This window comes from Syngnathus floridae, chromosome 20, assembly GCF_059516105.1.
Source record: "Syngnathus floridae isolate MCC-2025c chromosome 20, RoL_Sflo_1.0, whole genome shotgun sequence".
In the NCBI taxonomy this organism is placed as follows: domain Eukaryota; kingdom Metazoa; phylum Chordata; class Actinopteri; order Syngnathiformes; family Syngnathidae; genus Syngnathus; species Syngnathus floridae.
The window spans coordinates 2,064,317-2,079,664 of NC_142432.1; the positions used below are offsets into that span (position 1 = coordinate 2,064,317).

At 39.2% G+C, this 15,348-nt stretch overlaps 5 protein-coding genes across 6 annotated transcripts in view; 1 reads left to right on the plus strand and 4 right to left on the minus strand.

The window, feature by feature from the left end:
• The window catches only part of cntnap2a (contactin associated protein 2a), a 132,926-nt gene extending 128,871 nt beyond the window's left edge, over positions 1-4,055 (plus strand). For both annotated transcript variants that reach the window (XM_088363224.1, XM_088363225.1), the window contains 3 exons: positions 961-1,221; positions 1,701-1,772; positions 1,844-4,055. In XM_088363224.1, the coding sequence (XP_088219350.1) occupies positions 961-1,221; positions 1,701-1,772; positions 1,844-2,043 (533 nt within the window). In that variant the 3' untranslated portion in view covers positions 2,044-4,055. The remainder of the gene's footprint in view (positions 1-960; positions 1,222-1,700; positions 1,773-1,843) is intronic.
• Positions 4,056-4,240: 185 nt separating this feature from the next.
• LOC148380686 (lipocalin-like) lies at positions 4,241-5,712 on the minus strand. Its single transcript, XM_088363229.1, has 6 exons — positions 5,261-5,712; positions 5,056-5,195; positions 4,905-4,984; positions 4,722-4,835; positions 4,527-4,628; positions 4,241-4,462 (listed from the first exon to the last, which is right to left on the minus strand). The coding sequence occupies exons 1-6, from the start codon at positions 5,351-5,353 to the stop codon at positions 4,443-4,445; spliced, it is 549 nt and encodes a 182-aa protein (XP_088219355.1). The 5' UTR covers positions 5,354-5,712; the 3' UTR covers positions 4,241-4,442.
• Positions 5,713-5,865: 153 nt separating this feature from the next.
• c8g (complement component 8, gamma polypeptide) lies at positions 5,866-8,226 on the minus strand. Its single transcript, XM_088363227.1, has 7 exons — positions 7,938-8,226; positions 7,353-7,498; positions 7,129-7,199; positions 6,953-7,060; positions 6,762-6,866; positions 6,609-6,644; positions 5,866-6,312 (listed from the first exon to the last, which is right to left on the minus strand). Exons 1-7 carry the CDS (start codon positions 8,118-8,120, stop codon positions 6,293-6,295), a joined length of 669 nt encoding a protein of 222 aa, XP_088219353.1. The 5' UTR covers positions 8,121-8,226; the 3' UTR covers positions 5,866-6,292.
• Positions 8,227-8,342: 116 nt separating this feature from the next.
• On the minus strand, positions 8,343-10,448 carry msrb2 (methionine sulfoxide reductase B2). The gene is made up of 5 exons (XM_088363228.1): positions 10,238-10,448; positions 9,884-9,981; positions 9,292-9,368; positions 8,840-8,987; positions 8,343-8,762 (listed from the first exon to the last, which is right to left on the minus strand). Exons 1-5 carry the CDS (start codon positions 10,344-10,346, stop codon positions 8,631-8,633), a joined length of 564 nt encoding a protein of 187 aa, XP_088219354.1. The 5' UTR covers positions 10,347-10,448; the 3' UTR covers positions 8,343-8,630.
• A 412-nt stretch (positions 10,449-10,860) lies between these two features.
• On the minus strand, positions 10,861-15,273 carry LOC148380689 (armadillo repeat-containing protein 3-like). Its single transcript, XM_088363226.1, has 16 exons — positions 14,964-15,273; positions 14,786-14,903; positions 14,572-14,694; positions 14,340-14,408; positions 14,080-14,252; positions 13,659-13,853; positions 13,346-13,580; positions 13,094-13,246; positions 12,905-13,013; positions 12,584-12,833; positions 12,363-12,499; positions 12,079-12,247; positions 11,906-12,000; positions 11,683-11,838; positions 11,453-11,615; positions 10,861-11,386 (listed from the first exon to the last, which is right to left on the minus strand). Exons 1-16 carry the CDS (start codon positions 15,024-15,026, stop codon positions 11,192-11,194), a joined length of 2,403 nt encoding a protein of 800 aa, XP_088219352.1. The 5' UTR covers positions 15,027-15,273; the 3' UTR covers positions 10,861-11,191.
• Positions 15,274-15,348: the final 75 nt, after the last annotated feature.

Genomic DNA, 15,348 nt, shown 5'->3' on the forward strand with positions numbered 1-15,348 from the left:
CGCCTCTCCAACACATACAAGCGCAAGTGCATTTATATTCGTAATCAGTAAGTGCTATTTGTATTCTGCTCATGTGTTTTTTTTTTTTCCCTGCCTCGGCCGTTTCTGCAGTGACACACGAACATGCGTAATTTTCGAGATGTGGAGTGATTGATAAGTGCATGCTCCCTGTTGCTGCCCAAAGTCTCATTAGAACGTGATGTTGAGTAACAGTTGAGCTTATTAGTATTCAGACGCATACACAAATAGCCTTAGCGCCTCATCTTAAAGCAGGTACCCCTCCTCCCCTTCTGTTGCTGCCATCAGATATACAATTGCTATATATTCCACACAATGCACACATCTGTGGGAGGCCTGCTCAGATAATGATTATATAGTGCTCAGCGCTGTTCCTGGCAGCACAATCAATAGTGTGCCCTATTGTTCACATCAAAATGAAAATGAAGATAAGAAAGCCACGGCTGGGAATAAAATTGCATCCTCTAAAATGACATGTTTTGCTGCTTTGGCCTTATGGGTGCATGCTTCATGATGTGCTGTTTGGGTGTGGTGCACTCGTGCACTTGCAAAAATTTGAAAAAGAAACTCTTGTTGTTCTATAGAGTTAAAATTCCTTGAATATTGAAGATATTGAAGAACAACCATATGGCAAGAGCAGTTGTTCTTGTGTTTTGTACTAGCCCCACTTATCTTTACTCGACATGGACTGTGCTCTATCTGACTGCCATTGTTTTCTCTTATCCCAGAAAGATGGACTCATCGGACATTGTCATTCTCTTATCTAATCAAACTTAATCACAGACATATTTAACAATAATCATCATAAATCATCTTATACACACTTACTGTATATTGAGATGTGTGTGACGCAGTTAGATTTTCTTTTAAATGTTGCCCTTTTTTTTTTTAATACATTTACGGTGAGATAACCTAATCAGCTGTCCGCTTTGGTCCTTCCAGAAACGGGTTATGTTGACCCAGTAGTGATCGAGCGTTACAACAGCCCAGGCTTCATTGGCTGCTTGTCACGGGTGCAGTTCAACGGAGTCGCCCCACTCAAGTTTGCACTGAGGAGTACAAGTGTTGTGCAACAAGCGCAGCCTGCAGCTGCCTCGCCGGTATCTTACCAGGGGAAACTGGTGGAGTCCAACTGTGGGGCGTCACCTCTCACCATCCCACCAATGTCGGCCGCAACGGACCCGTGGCATCTGGACAACACAGGTCAGGATGTCCCGAAAGACAAAATGAATAATTATTACTGTGCGTTGCTTGGCATCATTGAAAATACAGCAGTATTGCTCAGGCCTGATGCCAACAGTGCCTTTGGGGATGCTGAGCTATTAGACACAGATCCAGAATCCATAAACCGGGTCAGCTCTCAGCTCTTTGTGTCTGCTTGGCATTTTCTATACTTAGACAATCTTAATCTGATCTCATACTGCAGTTGTGATTTTGTTTCTCAGACACTCTCAATGATCTGAATATAAGTTTGTATTTATTTTTTCCTTTCTAAAATGAATGATACTTGGTTCCCCATGAGGGTAGACTAAATTCCTAAAGGCTTTTAATAGATTTGCATCTGCCATTGATCAAGAGTTTAATAGTAGCTGTCATATGCAAGACGTAAAAAAATACCAAGGAGCACGTTTCATTTTTTTATTTATTATCTGGTATCGTTTATGTCTTTTCTTCTCCCTCAGATGCAGAATTCCCTTTTAATGAGGAAAGAGTGATTCCCGATGGAGTCAATAGAGACTCAGCCATTATTGGAGGTAGGAGTCATCCATATCAAATCTATTCGGCCTCTTGTTGCATCGACCTTTTTGGTTGTCTCTTCCCGCAGGGATCATCGCCGTGGTGATCTTCACCATCTTATGCACTCTGGTGTTCTTGATCCGCTACATGTTCCGTCACAAAGGTACCTACCACACAAACGAGGCCAAAAGCACCACAGAGCCCCCAGGCGAGTCTACGGACACAGCCATCATCGGTACAGAAAATCCGGAAACTATTGAGGAATCAAAGAAGGAGTGGTTCATCTAACAACCGCTGATATGACTTTAAGAGGACCTTGGTGGTCTAACCACAAGTCGCCACCGTGATGGAGATGCTTAAACAAAACGACCAGTCATGGAAAGAATAAAAAGGTCTTTGAGTAGGACAATAATCTCCGAAAGAGAGACATGTAAAATGTTTTTGTTTTTTTTATATATATATACTGTATATCTATATTGAGAGTATAGAAGCTATGAGAGACTCAGCCGAGCCTCGTACGTGTAAATACTAACTGGCTTGTCCTTTGTATCGTGCGTGGACGTTTTACGGAGTCCTTTGAATACTGTATATGACAAATAGTAATATTTACTGAGTTGGGTGATAGGACAGAGTCTATGTTAGTTTGGATTTAATTTTTTAACAAAAATATATCGAATATCAAAAGTGATCAAATCATCATGCCAAATGGTTTTGTTTTTGCAGACTGTACTTGCACCAGCCTGCCTTTGTATATACTTTTTTCTAAAGATTTATTTGGAGAGTCCATAACATAAATACTAAACTATGAAGGAGTGTTACGGCTGCACTGATAAGAACTCTGATGTGAATAAAGTACTTTAGTAAAGTGATGAGTAAATGTGAAAACTCCTACGCTCGAAAGGCATCAGTTAGTGTGTCGCTCTAGCGATGTGCTATTTTCTAATTGACGCATTTGTTAAAGACACTTCTGTTTGACGAGCGTATAAATCCTGCAAAAGTGGCAATTTCACTCTAATTAATTCTCAGGAACGCATTAATGAGTTTGATGGTGTTAATGTGACATTGTTTATTTGTGAAACTTAAATCCAGCCAGTTCTCACCTGATCATACGATTAACATTGTGTATTTTAAAGCATGTATTTTATTTTTTCGTGTGATTGCCATAACACTCCTTCATCCTAATCTAAATGATTAGCATACATTTGCCAATGATAGTACATAATTTATGTATCAAATAGAGTTTTATGTTCAATTCCTATGACATTGGATTGTGCGGAGACATGGTGTTTTTCCAAGCATGATAAGATGTCTTTCTAGTGAATGGGTGTGTTTCTTTTGCTCACCATTGCAGCTTTCTTTTCTATTTGGAACCACTTATTCAGCCTTGAACGCTTCATTTGTCTCTTTGCCAAAAAAAAAAACATTTTTACGTCAACCACTTCCAATTTGGATTTAAGGTCTTTGCATATAATTTGTGAGGTTGTTAAAATAGAGGGCTATAATTCATCAATGAATTATCAAGAGATAAAAACTGATGTTTAATTTGGGCATACAAAGTCGTCAAGGTAATCATTGGCTTTATGAAATGAATTGTGCCTTTGAGCCATTCCGCCTTGTCCTGGACTAACCTGACAACTGCTGGCATGAAATCTATCAAATCATGCATGCGCTTATGCATTTACTGTTTCAAATGGTGCTTAGCACTGAACTTGCAAAATGTAGACTTTTGGAATCGATTCAACTTAACAGCTTTGTAAAAGTGTGGAAGGTGATGCTGAGAAATGCGAAATGTGTGACGCACGTAGCCTTTCATGGTCAAGATAGAAAATGTTCAGAACAAGGAATGAATAGAAACTTAAAAAACAGTGCCATTTTAAATCAACTTGCATTTATTCAAACCATGAAGAATTTCCATCGCGTACTTGTCATATTTTACCTCCCTTATATGTTTTTTCTGTATTTTCCTTACAAGCTGCCAAACGTGTTAGCTTCTTTCTTGGAATGTGTACGTGATGAAATTGTTGTGAAGCCCTCTTCCACTGATGGATTTGTGCATCATTGTTGCCTCGTTGCTAATTCGTGAAGTCTGCTTGCCTTTTACTTTGGCCTCAAACAAGACTTCATTCATGAAGGCAAGTGAGTGACTTTCTTTTCTCTAATTGTGATAAGCCGCTATACAGTACACACATTTGCCCGCTCACTGGGCTTTGAACATAACAACGAGGTAGAGTAGATCAAGTCATAACCGGAATGCTTTTCTTTTAGTTCTGTTGAGTTGAATAAAGAGTGTTTGATCTTTATGAACTTGTCATTTTCTCTTTCAGCCATTAGGAGTGATTATTTCTTTTTGTCAATAGTCTAGGTAGGCCTAAGCGGTTTAGAATTTTGAAACTGAAAAAAAAAAGATCTGATGGCATGTTGCTGCTTGCAGAGGCTCATGCACATTGCACAACAATAAGTCGTTGAATAAAACAAACACACAGAATTTATTTTTGGTTTTATTGGCTTGTGGGGAAAATCAAAGTCAGCAGATAAAAACATAAAATGAAACCGTTTCAATGTAAAGATATTTCCCTCTCCCGTTCTTATTTGTTCTATTTCAATTAAAGTTGTGTGAAATGGAAATACTGAGCTGTTTGAAGAAAGAAGCTGTAGACAAGCACATCAGAGATTGAGGAGGAAACTGTTCAGGCCTCGGGACACTCAGCTGCAACAACAGGAGGAAATCAGTTCAAAATTTGAAAGTATTTGAATATGTTAAAGATACACACCAGCAATTGGCAGGAAAGCAACATTTTCAGCCAGGACGCCGGTCTCGATGGAGAAGTCCTTAAAGTTCTGCTGCAGGACCATGCTAACCTCAGGAGAGCGAGCTACAAAAGAATGAGTTACCTTTATAGCAAATCTACCCAAACAGAACATGTAGACATGTCCAGTGAGAGCCTTGAAAACAATTTGTGACTCACTGAAAAGCTTGTTCAAAACCTCCGATGCTCCCTCTTTTGTCTTGATGGTGTGGATCACCGCAAAGTTGTCATACATGACGCTGACGACACGCATGTCATTGTCATTATTCCAAACTGGAAAAGAACAGAATTTTTTTTAAAATAGTAAACATATGCCGATCATCAGATTATGCGTCTACTCACCTTGGCTATGGAAGGTAAAGCGTCCAGGAGTTTCAGTTTTTTTAGCAAGATGAGTCATTCTCCAGCAAGAATTATCCTCCCTTAAAAGTAACGGAACAAGTTCAGCATTTCGACTACAGTTACAATAAACGATTGAACATGAATGACGCACTTTGTGTGGGCATGAGTGAGGTCCAAGTCTCCCCCTTCAGTTGGCACCATGAATGTCGTCCCCATCTTCATGGTGTCCTTATTGTTTACAAACCAAGGCGCATTCGTGGCCATGCCAACCATGTACCACTTGCCGGCCATCTGAAGGTGACAACGGACAGTTTAAAAATACAGTCAATCTCGAGTGAAATTAATTTCTGCTTTACCCTCTGCAGATCGAAATCCTGAACAGGATTGACGTCGACGCATGCAGCCAATGTGCACATCATCGCAACCAACGTCGTCAGTAGCGTGTTCATCTTGGTATCTCTTCAGCTCCTCTTCTTTGACGGTGAGTGTGGAGAGAGGTAAGGAAGAAAAGCCAAGTGGTGGGGCCTTATATCCTGCATCCTCTCCTCCTTCCTTGTCTCCTCCCATCGACCTTACAAAACTCTCTGACCACAATGCAATTTTGCACTGTTGCACAATTGCCGTGCGTAATGAGGGTTCCTGTTATGCACTCCAATCTCCCCCACTTGCTCATCCATCACAAATGTTTGGCACATGCAAAGGTTATTCAACGTTGTTTTGCAAGAGTATAAACGTGCTCCTCAAGGAAAGCACTGGTGACATAATCAAATGTCAGAACAATTGTAACATGAGTGTTTGGAGACAAAACCTACAGACTCAATTCGGGTTATTGCATTTCTGAGATTTGATTCCAATCTTTTGCTATTGTGAGTAGTTTGTTTTTGCAGTTTGCATCACACCTTGCTTATTTGGGGCATAAATATGACAGTACCTTTTAAATTGGCATTGAATTGCTAATAAATTGAAAATCTTACCATTTTGTTTTTATTGTTTTGGGTGGAGCTAAAGAATAATGGCACAAAATGTTTAGTTTTAAAATAAGTTCAGAGTTAAAAATGATGAATTCCTCAGCTGCTTAAAAAAAGAATGGGGAGACCAAGCAGGCACCACCTGGTCCTCAGCTGATTATGTAACACTCCCACAAATCTTACATTACATTTTCTAAGTTCTAGTTGTGCAACCGAATTCTCAAACTTTTGCACATCTGGTCTTCATTTTATGTTCTCTCACATGCACACAGCAATTCTGAGCATGGCCACAACCATGAAAATAGCTCAAATTTGATGTTTTTCTTGTTTGTGTTTTTAGTCATATTTCATTTTAGTTGGTACACGTATTGATTTTAAGTTCAGAGATGGCAACAACGACTAATCACGACTCCAAATGGTTCAGCATGTGGGGATGCAGTCTGCAAGACAAAGGAAGAGAGGTTAAATTCCATTCCGTGCTGATATATTCATCAGCGGGTCTTGAATAACATATTGTCGACTAAACTGAAATTGATTGTTACACAAGTGCAAGCAAGCACATGTGAGAAAATGTGCTTTGGGAAGGGAGGGAGGGATGGAGGGAGGGACGGCAGCTTCTTTTTTTTCTAATAAAAATTGGTGTTAAACTCCTTGCACAACATTTAGTGAAAATACATCTTTAACTGCAGTTTAACTGCAACTATAATCTAAATATAAGTCTCAATTGTCAACATACCAATTTTGTGATGCTGGTCCACATCGCCACAGTGACCTGCAAAAAAAAAAAAAAAAGGAAATTTCACCCTCTTAAATGGCAGCAGCATCAATGCTATGTATGTTTTTTGTGCACTTTTTTGAATCTGTTGTTTTGAACTGCATGGGAACGTACTGTAAGTTGGGAAGGGGAAGAGGAATGCCAGACCCAAAGCTTGTTTTTCGGCAAGTTGCTCAAACTTGGTCAACAATGGTTCTGATAGATTGTCAACTGACCTGGCTGAAAAGAATACACAAAAAAATAATATTAAAGGGGGAAAATAAACAAGAGCATCTTATTTGCCGACTTATTGTCTTTGAGCTCACCGTAGAGTTTCATGGTGATCTTGCCTTGTTTCTGATAGTACATGATAGCATAAGAGCTATAGTCTGTTTCTCCAATCACAATATCAATGTTCAGCTCGGGTCGAGGTCCTAATGGAAGGGATAACGATTGATCAGATATTTTATAGTCCTTTCAGAATATGTAATTCAAGAGAAACCTTTAAGGGTCAACCGCCCTGGGGTCGGGGTTAAATGGTAAATCTGCAATATTTCCCAGCACTGGTGATTGCTGAAAAGGGATCAAAGCAGTTTGATCAGATTGGCTCCATTTTGTTTTGACAGCTGGACTCACAGGAGAGCTGACAAATGTTTATAACTCAGCAGAACACCTTGGAAGTTGCTTGGAGTTCAAATTTGACTGGGAAATCATGTAAAGACTTACTGACGTGTCTTGGTGCTGACCGACAGTGTTTGGTCTGAGGTGGTGGACAACGTGAGGGTCATGACTGTAGGTTCCACTTTGGTTCCATGATTGATTAAAAAAGAGCATTTGGAGGCTGTGTTGAGCAAGTACCATGTCCCTGTCATCTAAAACACAAAAACAAAAATATATGCATTGAATTGAAATTATTTACCACTAAAACTCACTTCCATCATTTTGAAAAAGCTGTAATTGGTTTTGTGTTGGAAAAAAAAAACACGTCCTCCCAGCACCCTATTGACACAGGTTGCACAAGCTTGTTCTTTTTCCCCAACCCCATGTTGACCCCTGACCAAGCAAAGTGCACATTTGACGCACAGGCTTCTTTCAAAATTGTTTTGGGTTAGACACTCCAATAGAAATTGTATCTACTCTACTGAGACATTTGAATATAGTGAGATGTGATAAAAGGGCCAGTAAAGACAAAAGCAGCAATTGCGGTATTAATCAAATTACAAATCTTGGTTTATTCATTGGATTATATTTTTTGCAGCCCATAAGAGTACAATTGGCACAATTCAAAACTCAAAAACACCCGCCCTGTACCTGTTGTATGTCTATATTCTGCTGAGGTGGCGTCACATCAATGGGGTCGACCTTTGGCTTCTTGCGAGGTCTTCTTTTAGGTCTGGGCCGACTCTTTGCACCGCCGACAGCCTCGGTAGCCCCCCAGAGGCACACAAACATCAACACTGCCACGGTTAGCGTACACCTCCATACTCCTGCCATCTTCTACTTTGTCTCCTTGTTTATTTAAATCTCCTTTTCTGTCCTCTTCTTTGGTCTTCCCAGTGAGTAGTGTGCACAACCAGACACTCAAAATGAATAAAAGAGATAAACAAACAGTGTGGCAAAAGAGGATGACGTCCAGTTAAATATTAACTGGTATGGGATCCCAACTGTAGAATGCAGCATTAACCCCAATATATGTTTATCGTATATTATAGAACATAGAAAGCAACATATGCATTTATTAATTAAAAAATGAGTTGGCAAACTTGATACAAGTGACGTAAATTTCAGAGCAAAAAAACAAAAAATTGATGTTGCAATGACTTTCCAACAGTATTTCTTGTACATATATGATAAAACTATGACCGTGTTACCTAATGAGAAAATTAGTGTAATTCAGTGAGACAAAAAAAAAACAATAAGAGCAACAAAAATTCCTCCTTAGTTGACTGGAAGTGAAAAATAAAATGCAACGCTGCTGTTAGTGACATAAAAGCCCAGTTGACATCAGTTTTCTTCAGTCTTGTCAGGTTTGTTGTTGTCTCTAGCTTTAAAGTTGAGGGCCGCGCTGTTAATACAGAACCGCTGACCAGTCGGGTCTGGCCCGTCCTCAAATACGTGACCCAGGTGGGCATCACACTGCAGAAAGAATAGTATGCATTAGAAACAGTGTGAGGAGCACATAGGCAGACTACCAAGAGTAAAGTGGAACTAACGTTTTTACAAATGACCTCTACGCCAGCACTCCCCAGGCTGTTGTCGGGGCGACGGATGATGGAAGCGTGGCTCTCATCTCGCTCCCATGTCCCATGAGCTTCTTTGAAAGCTGGCCAGCCTGTCCCCGAGTCATACTTGGCCTCTGAGCTGTCAAGACGGTTGCAAACAATATTCAAAAATTTAAGTGTGTAGTCATCATGCATAAAATAATGAAATAAAAAATAATAATATTAAAAATATGGTATATAATAATGATTTAAAAAATAAAATAAAATGCATAGTGTAATTCAGTGATACAAAAAAACACAACAGCAACATTAGACAGAGTAAAATAGCTTGCAATTACAAAGCAATATTAACTCCGAGAAGCTAATTTTGAAATCATTGCTGTATTAAATCTTCTTCTCCAACTAATGGTAGAGTCTGCAAGTTAATTGTTTTTTTTTTTTACTTGAAGAGTGGAGAATCGCAGCAGACACAGTGGTACATCCCCGTCTCATAGTGGTTCAGGTATATTCCACTGAAGGGCTGAGAACAATCACAAATGATGGAATGATAAAAATAACAAAAACATTTCAAATTAGTCATACAGAGTCTAGATTGACTTTCATGCAAGCAGAACAAATTCATAAGAATGTCATGCATCTTCACTAGCACTCCAACCACAAATAAAAATATTTCTATAATAATACCACTCTGACAGTCTCCATCAAAACTGAGCATTTTATTTGTTAAGACTTATTGCTATTAGTGTGCTAAGAATATATATCATTGTAAAATAATAATGTATGTGCTACATCAATTGATTCTATTTATACTTGTTATTTTCAATTGGTAGCATATAATCATCAATTGATTCAAAGGGCCTCTGAAGTTTAACTTGAAATTGATATTGTATGCAACATTCCATGTGGTAGACAAATAGCTGAACCGAATATAGGTCAGCATTATAGGGAAGACCAAAGTCCAAATCCAACTGCTGATTTGTGTGAAATGTCACAGGTGGGGGTTGGGGGGGGGGGGGGTCTGTGTTTGTTACTCACCACCTCTGTCCCCCTTTCTCTTGTGATCACATATTGCTCAGGGGAGAGTTTCTTTTGCCAGTCTGTAGTCTCATTATAGCGGGTGAGCGATTTCAGGACTGGAGAGAGGAAGAGCACAATGCTTAAATTGAAGTATTATACATTTTGTTGAATCATTGAGATTGCATTGAGCATCGATAATTGATTGGCATTCCTAAATTTAAATGTAAGTGGGAATGCTCCAATCATTCTAGTCTCGGCAATTCATACCATAGAGTGAGTTGGGTTGCCTAAAATTTTAAATCCCAGATTCAACATAATGACCTTGCACATGCAGATACCAAGATTTTTAATGTAATAATAGATTCAACATACCTGAACTTGTGTGTACTGGGCGCAACAAGGCTGGGCTGCATCGTGGTAACAGCGAAAGTGTGGCTCGCGAATGTTTGGAAATGAAGATCCGAGCGAGCAAACGAGACATTTTTGCAGTGTGCAGACGTGAAAGTGCACAGGTGTACACAACTGAATCAGGACCGGTCCTCCCCACACCGCTTATGCCTGTGAACTGGTTGACCCGTTCAAAAAGTCCAACTTTCTACAATCTAGGTCAAAGTGTGGGCTCACTCCTTAATTGCTGGCCAATGTTCAACGCTTACAAGGTTTATGGATAGAATATTTTAGAAGGGGGGGGGGGATAACTGACTAAGGTCTCATGTCCGTTGTTTTCTGCCAAATGCATATTTGTAATGTGCTATCATATTTGTAATGCACTATCATCCTAATTTTGGACTTAAATGTGATTGCTGCAGCAGACGAACTAAAAACATATTTTGATGTGACACACAGGTGCCCGTTTGCAAGATCATCAGTGATCAGACACATGCACCAAGGACTAAGGCGAAGCTCGGAGATGCTTCGAGTGACGCTGCACATGGAAAGGCAAAATAACCCATGCACGGAATTCTGGTGAGAGCACTTACTACTAACTCTACTACTGTGAATGTTATTTTGCAGTTTATTGTGCAACTAACCCTGGCCCAGATTTTACAACACCTGCTCTGAGAATGTTTATCTACAAAAAGATTACACAATGATATATTATAAACAGTGTTTCCTGGTTACACAGAAAAACCAGCACGATCATAATTAATTTGAAATAAAAAGAAAGATTGATTAGATAGATTATTAGTTAATTGCTGTACCTTAATTCGGTCTATTTTATAGATCTTGTCATGCACAGGCTTAGAAAAATGCTAATACACATGGGTCTTTTTGCAGTTCCAGTAAAAGCAAAAAAATAAAAATCTAGCTAAAAATCACAATTCTCTATATACTTTGATAGCGAAAGGCAGCAGGTGTCTGGGCTCTCAAGAGAGTTCCAGGCTGGTGCATGAGGTCCACAATGTAGCGACATGGCTGTGAAGAATGCTCATCTCTCTTGCAGACTAATACTTCATTCCAAGCTCGATTGTAGTCTCCTTTTACCAAACTACAACTCAGGCCGATGCAATCAGCCAAGTACTGCATGAAAAAAGGACGGGTTTAGAAGGATTGCAAAGTGGACAATAGATGAGATGAATGCTCAACCTTGAAAAGAAGGGCCCTGTGACAGTAGAATCCTTTGGTGATCATGCCGATAGGAATCACATTACAATGCATTTTATATTTGAGCAGGGAGCTGTGCAGTAGCCATCCAAAAGTGTGCAAGTCTTCTTTCTCGATGGCTCCACCCATGACTTTGCTTACTTTCCTGAAAGTGAAAGCAATGCATTTCGAGAATACTACATGTGACCTTTAAAAAAATAGTCAATAGTTACCTGGCCAATTCAACATATTGTTTGAGTTTGTCTTTTAAAGGGCTGATGGATTCTTTCACCTCTTTAACTAAACCCCTCAAAGCGGAATCATTCATCACTTTCCAATATCTCTCGGTCGGTTGGCCTTTCTCCGTATTCCTCGTACGTAGATACACCCTGGAGTAAAAATATGGAAGTTTTGAAAAGTTCTACATTTAACAAATATAGAGGGGAATATACGTACTCGACTGCTGTGTTGACAACGACGACAGGCAGGTGTTGGTTCAATGGCTCCATGAAAAGATCCGCTAAATTCACAACTTTCTGATCAAAACGCAACTGTAAAATACAAGTTCCAGAGTATCAAGCAGTGACGTGTTTTTTTTTCATTTAAAAGTCATTAAATAGTGCACACACCTTCCCTGCATCATAGAAGCCATCAGTGATAATATCCGTTGAGGACAAATTATCTGTCAAACCATATTTAAGGGACATGCTGGACTGCATGAGACTGCTTAGGGCAAACTCGCTGAACTTGCTCCTACGATTGTCTGACTGGTTGATTTCATCCAGCAGTTCCAGAGCACTAAAGCACAAAAAGATAGTGTTGCTCAAGGTACTTTGAGTCCTCATATCTGAAACAGGTCAAATATTGGAACACCTGAAATGTCTCAAGTGAAAATATTGTATGAGCATCTCACCCATATTTGCACATCTCCACAGACGTGGGCTCATCCTTTGCACAAATGCTGATTGCCATGCACGTGGAGCGCAACACCTCCATATTTGTGGAATTTAGCAGATTGACTAATGGTTCAAGACCACCAGCACTCTGCATCTACAGACAAGATTGACTAATTAGATGATCAAGTCAATAGATAGTTGTGAAAAAAATATTTTAAAAAATTCTATAATCACCAACCTCTGTTCTGGCACTGGCATCAAGCACCAGTTCGCAGATTAACATTGTAGTGTTAATCAGGACCTGTGAGTCTGTTGATTTTAAGGGCTCCACCAGTGCAGGTATGGCCCCCAGAGATAACAAGTCACATCGAATGCTTTCCTGATCCATAATCCGGCAAAGTATAGCTGCAGCAACGGTCACTATTTTGGGACAGCTGTCGCCGAGACGATGCATGAGAATCTCGTGTCCTTTTTCTTCATATAGTGTCCTAAGAATTGCATGGAGAAAAAAAAAATTGTTTATAATGACATAAATCAGTCGTCATAGTGTCGCTCTTACATTGAGTTTTGCTCGTGTCCAACTGTGAGGTAATCAAGGGCCTGGACTGCTTCCCTTCTCACTGACACATTTCTGCTGCTCAGTAAACGTATCAAAGCAGCTATACCACCTGAATTCACACCCAAATATATATTATATTATATTTAATTTATTTATTATTACTTATTTTACATAATTTTGTATAAATACCTAATTCCCTGACGCGTTCTTTGCTGGATAAGAAGGAGCTCATTCCAGTCATAACTTGGCAAACAAATGCTTTTGCACAATCGTTGTTGCCAGAGAGAATTTCTATCAAGATTTCCTCAACATTTAAATCGTGGAGATCTTTGTGATTTTCAGCTGCATGCATGAATATACACAAACACATAAAAAGAATTTAAAAAAAAAAAGACTTTAGGAACACTAATGTCTTGCTTCACTGTGTTGTTCTACACTTACGGTTCTGAGCAGCTCTGGCGATGCATTGAACAGCACTTGACTGGATTTCCTTATTGTTCCACTTAACAGGTGGTAAAGGTATTTCTAGTTTCTCTTTCTCTGACAATTTAGGGGGGACCATCAGCTTGAAAATAATCGCTAGTCCTCCCCCTTCCAGGATGATCTGAAAATTCTCACTATCACTCACACAATTAAAAAGAACCTGCAAAGTCTCAACATAGAGATCTTTGAAATCCTGCAAGAAAAAGCATTTCAAGATATCAAAAAATGTGAACATTTGCGATTAAAAATAAGAGATGAACAAAATACCAACCACATTTTTGATGATCTCTATGAGCTTATCAAATGCCAGCTCTTTCCTCATTGTGCTGTATGACTCTTTGTCAGTCGTGACTTTCTGCAAAATTTTTAAAGCCAGCTCCTGAATGATGGTATAGTCCGAATTAAGACACTCCAGAACTAAAGGGATGCCGCCCAACTCGACAACAGGGAGACAAAATTGGCTGTTCTTCATTGACATATTGGACAAAAGGGGAGGGAGAAATTAAAAGGACAATTAAAATACATCAGCTTCGTGCAGTGGAACATCCAAATTTGTGTGCCCAAAAATTTACATGCCTCAAAAATCCAATCCATATTATTCTACAAACACTATTATTTATTTTTGTATGACTGCCATAAATATTCAAATGTAACTGAAAAATGTTCCACTGCACTTCGATATTGGTACTCACCTGAACCAAATTATAGATGGTCTCCAGAGAGTTCTTCTGAATATCTGGTTCTGCACAGGAAAGTAGCTTGATTAATACTGGCAGGCCTTTGTTGTCAAAGATTTGAACCTTGCAGCTGGGATCCAGTGACAGATATGATAGGCACAGGGCTCCATACTCTTGAATGACTACATCTTTTGGAAGATAATGTGAATTTAATATAAATTATAACATATAGAGAGCTAATATGGAGATAGAAAATAACCATACGGCAAACTAACCATCAAGGGAGAGTATTCCAATAATCCGTGGAATTAAATCCATTTGTTGCAGAGCATTCCCAACAGCACCTTTGAGCGACAACACAAATTAAAATTCATTGCGCAAGATGATGAAAAAATATGCTTAAGTACAAAATAATTCTGCAGAATTTCGATTTTCAACACACCAACACCAAAATAACAAAAATCATAAGAAAGTGTACATGATAAGGCGGATGGTGTTTGAACATACTGTTGCTGGCCATGGTGCCCAAAACCTTGAATGCATTTCGTCTGATCAGCTCATTAAAGTGTGAGATGTGTTGACTGAGAGGCTGCAATACTCCAAGTTCCATGAGATAAACTTTGTTAGCATCTGCCAGCAGGGGGAGACAAAAGACAGGAAGAATGAATGATAGTGACGGAAGGCCTGTATTATTGTTGAATTAACAAATTATTTTCCGTACCTTCCGCTGCAAATTCGAAGATTGCTTCACATGCTGTGATGACAACGTCCTCTTCTGTGGAGTTCAGCAAAAGAACTGCGGTTTTTGTTGTTTTGACGTCGACACGAAGTGGTTCAAACTGGAAAAAAACATATTATATTGAATGCATTTTTATTTAAGATGCAGACATGGATCCCACCGTTTCTTTGCAGTCAACAGTTGAAGTCTTGGATTTTCTTTCTTTCTTATCTTTCTTGTCCATTGCGAAGGTTTTTGCACAGCAGTCACGCTTTTGTAGCACTTCATTAAAATATGTTGAGCCTGTGAGTACACATAATTTAAGGAGTTTGCGGGCATTTTAGTTCTTTTTGCATAAACATTTACTACAAAACAGTAATTAAATACTGAGCTAATAACGTAAGATGACAGTGTTTTGCCATGCTTGGAGAAATAATTGACCACACGATGATGACATTCTTTTGCTAGATTTCCAGCTACCGACCGCGACGTTTTTATTGTAAGACTATATTTGATATGACGACTTTGACGTCATCGCGTAAATGAGGCCAATTTGTCTAATGACC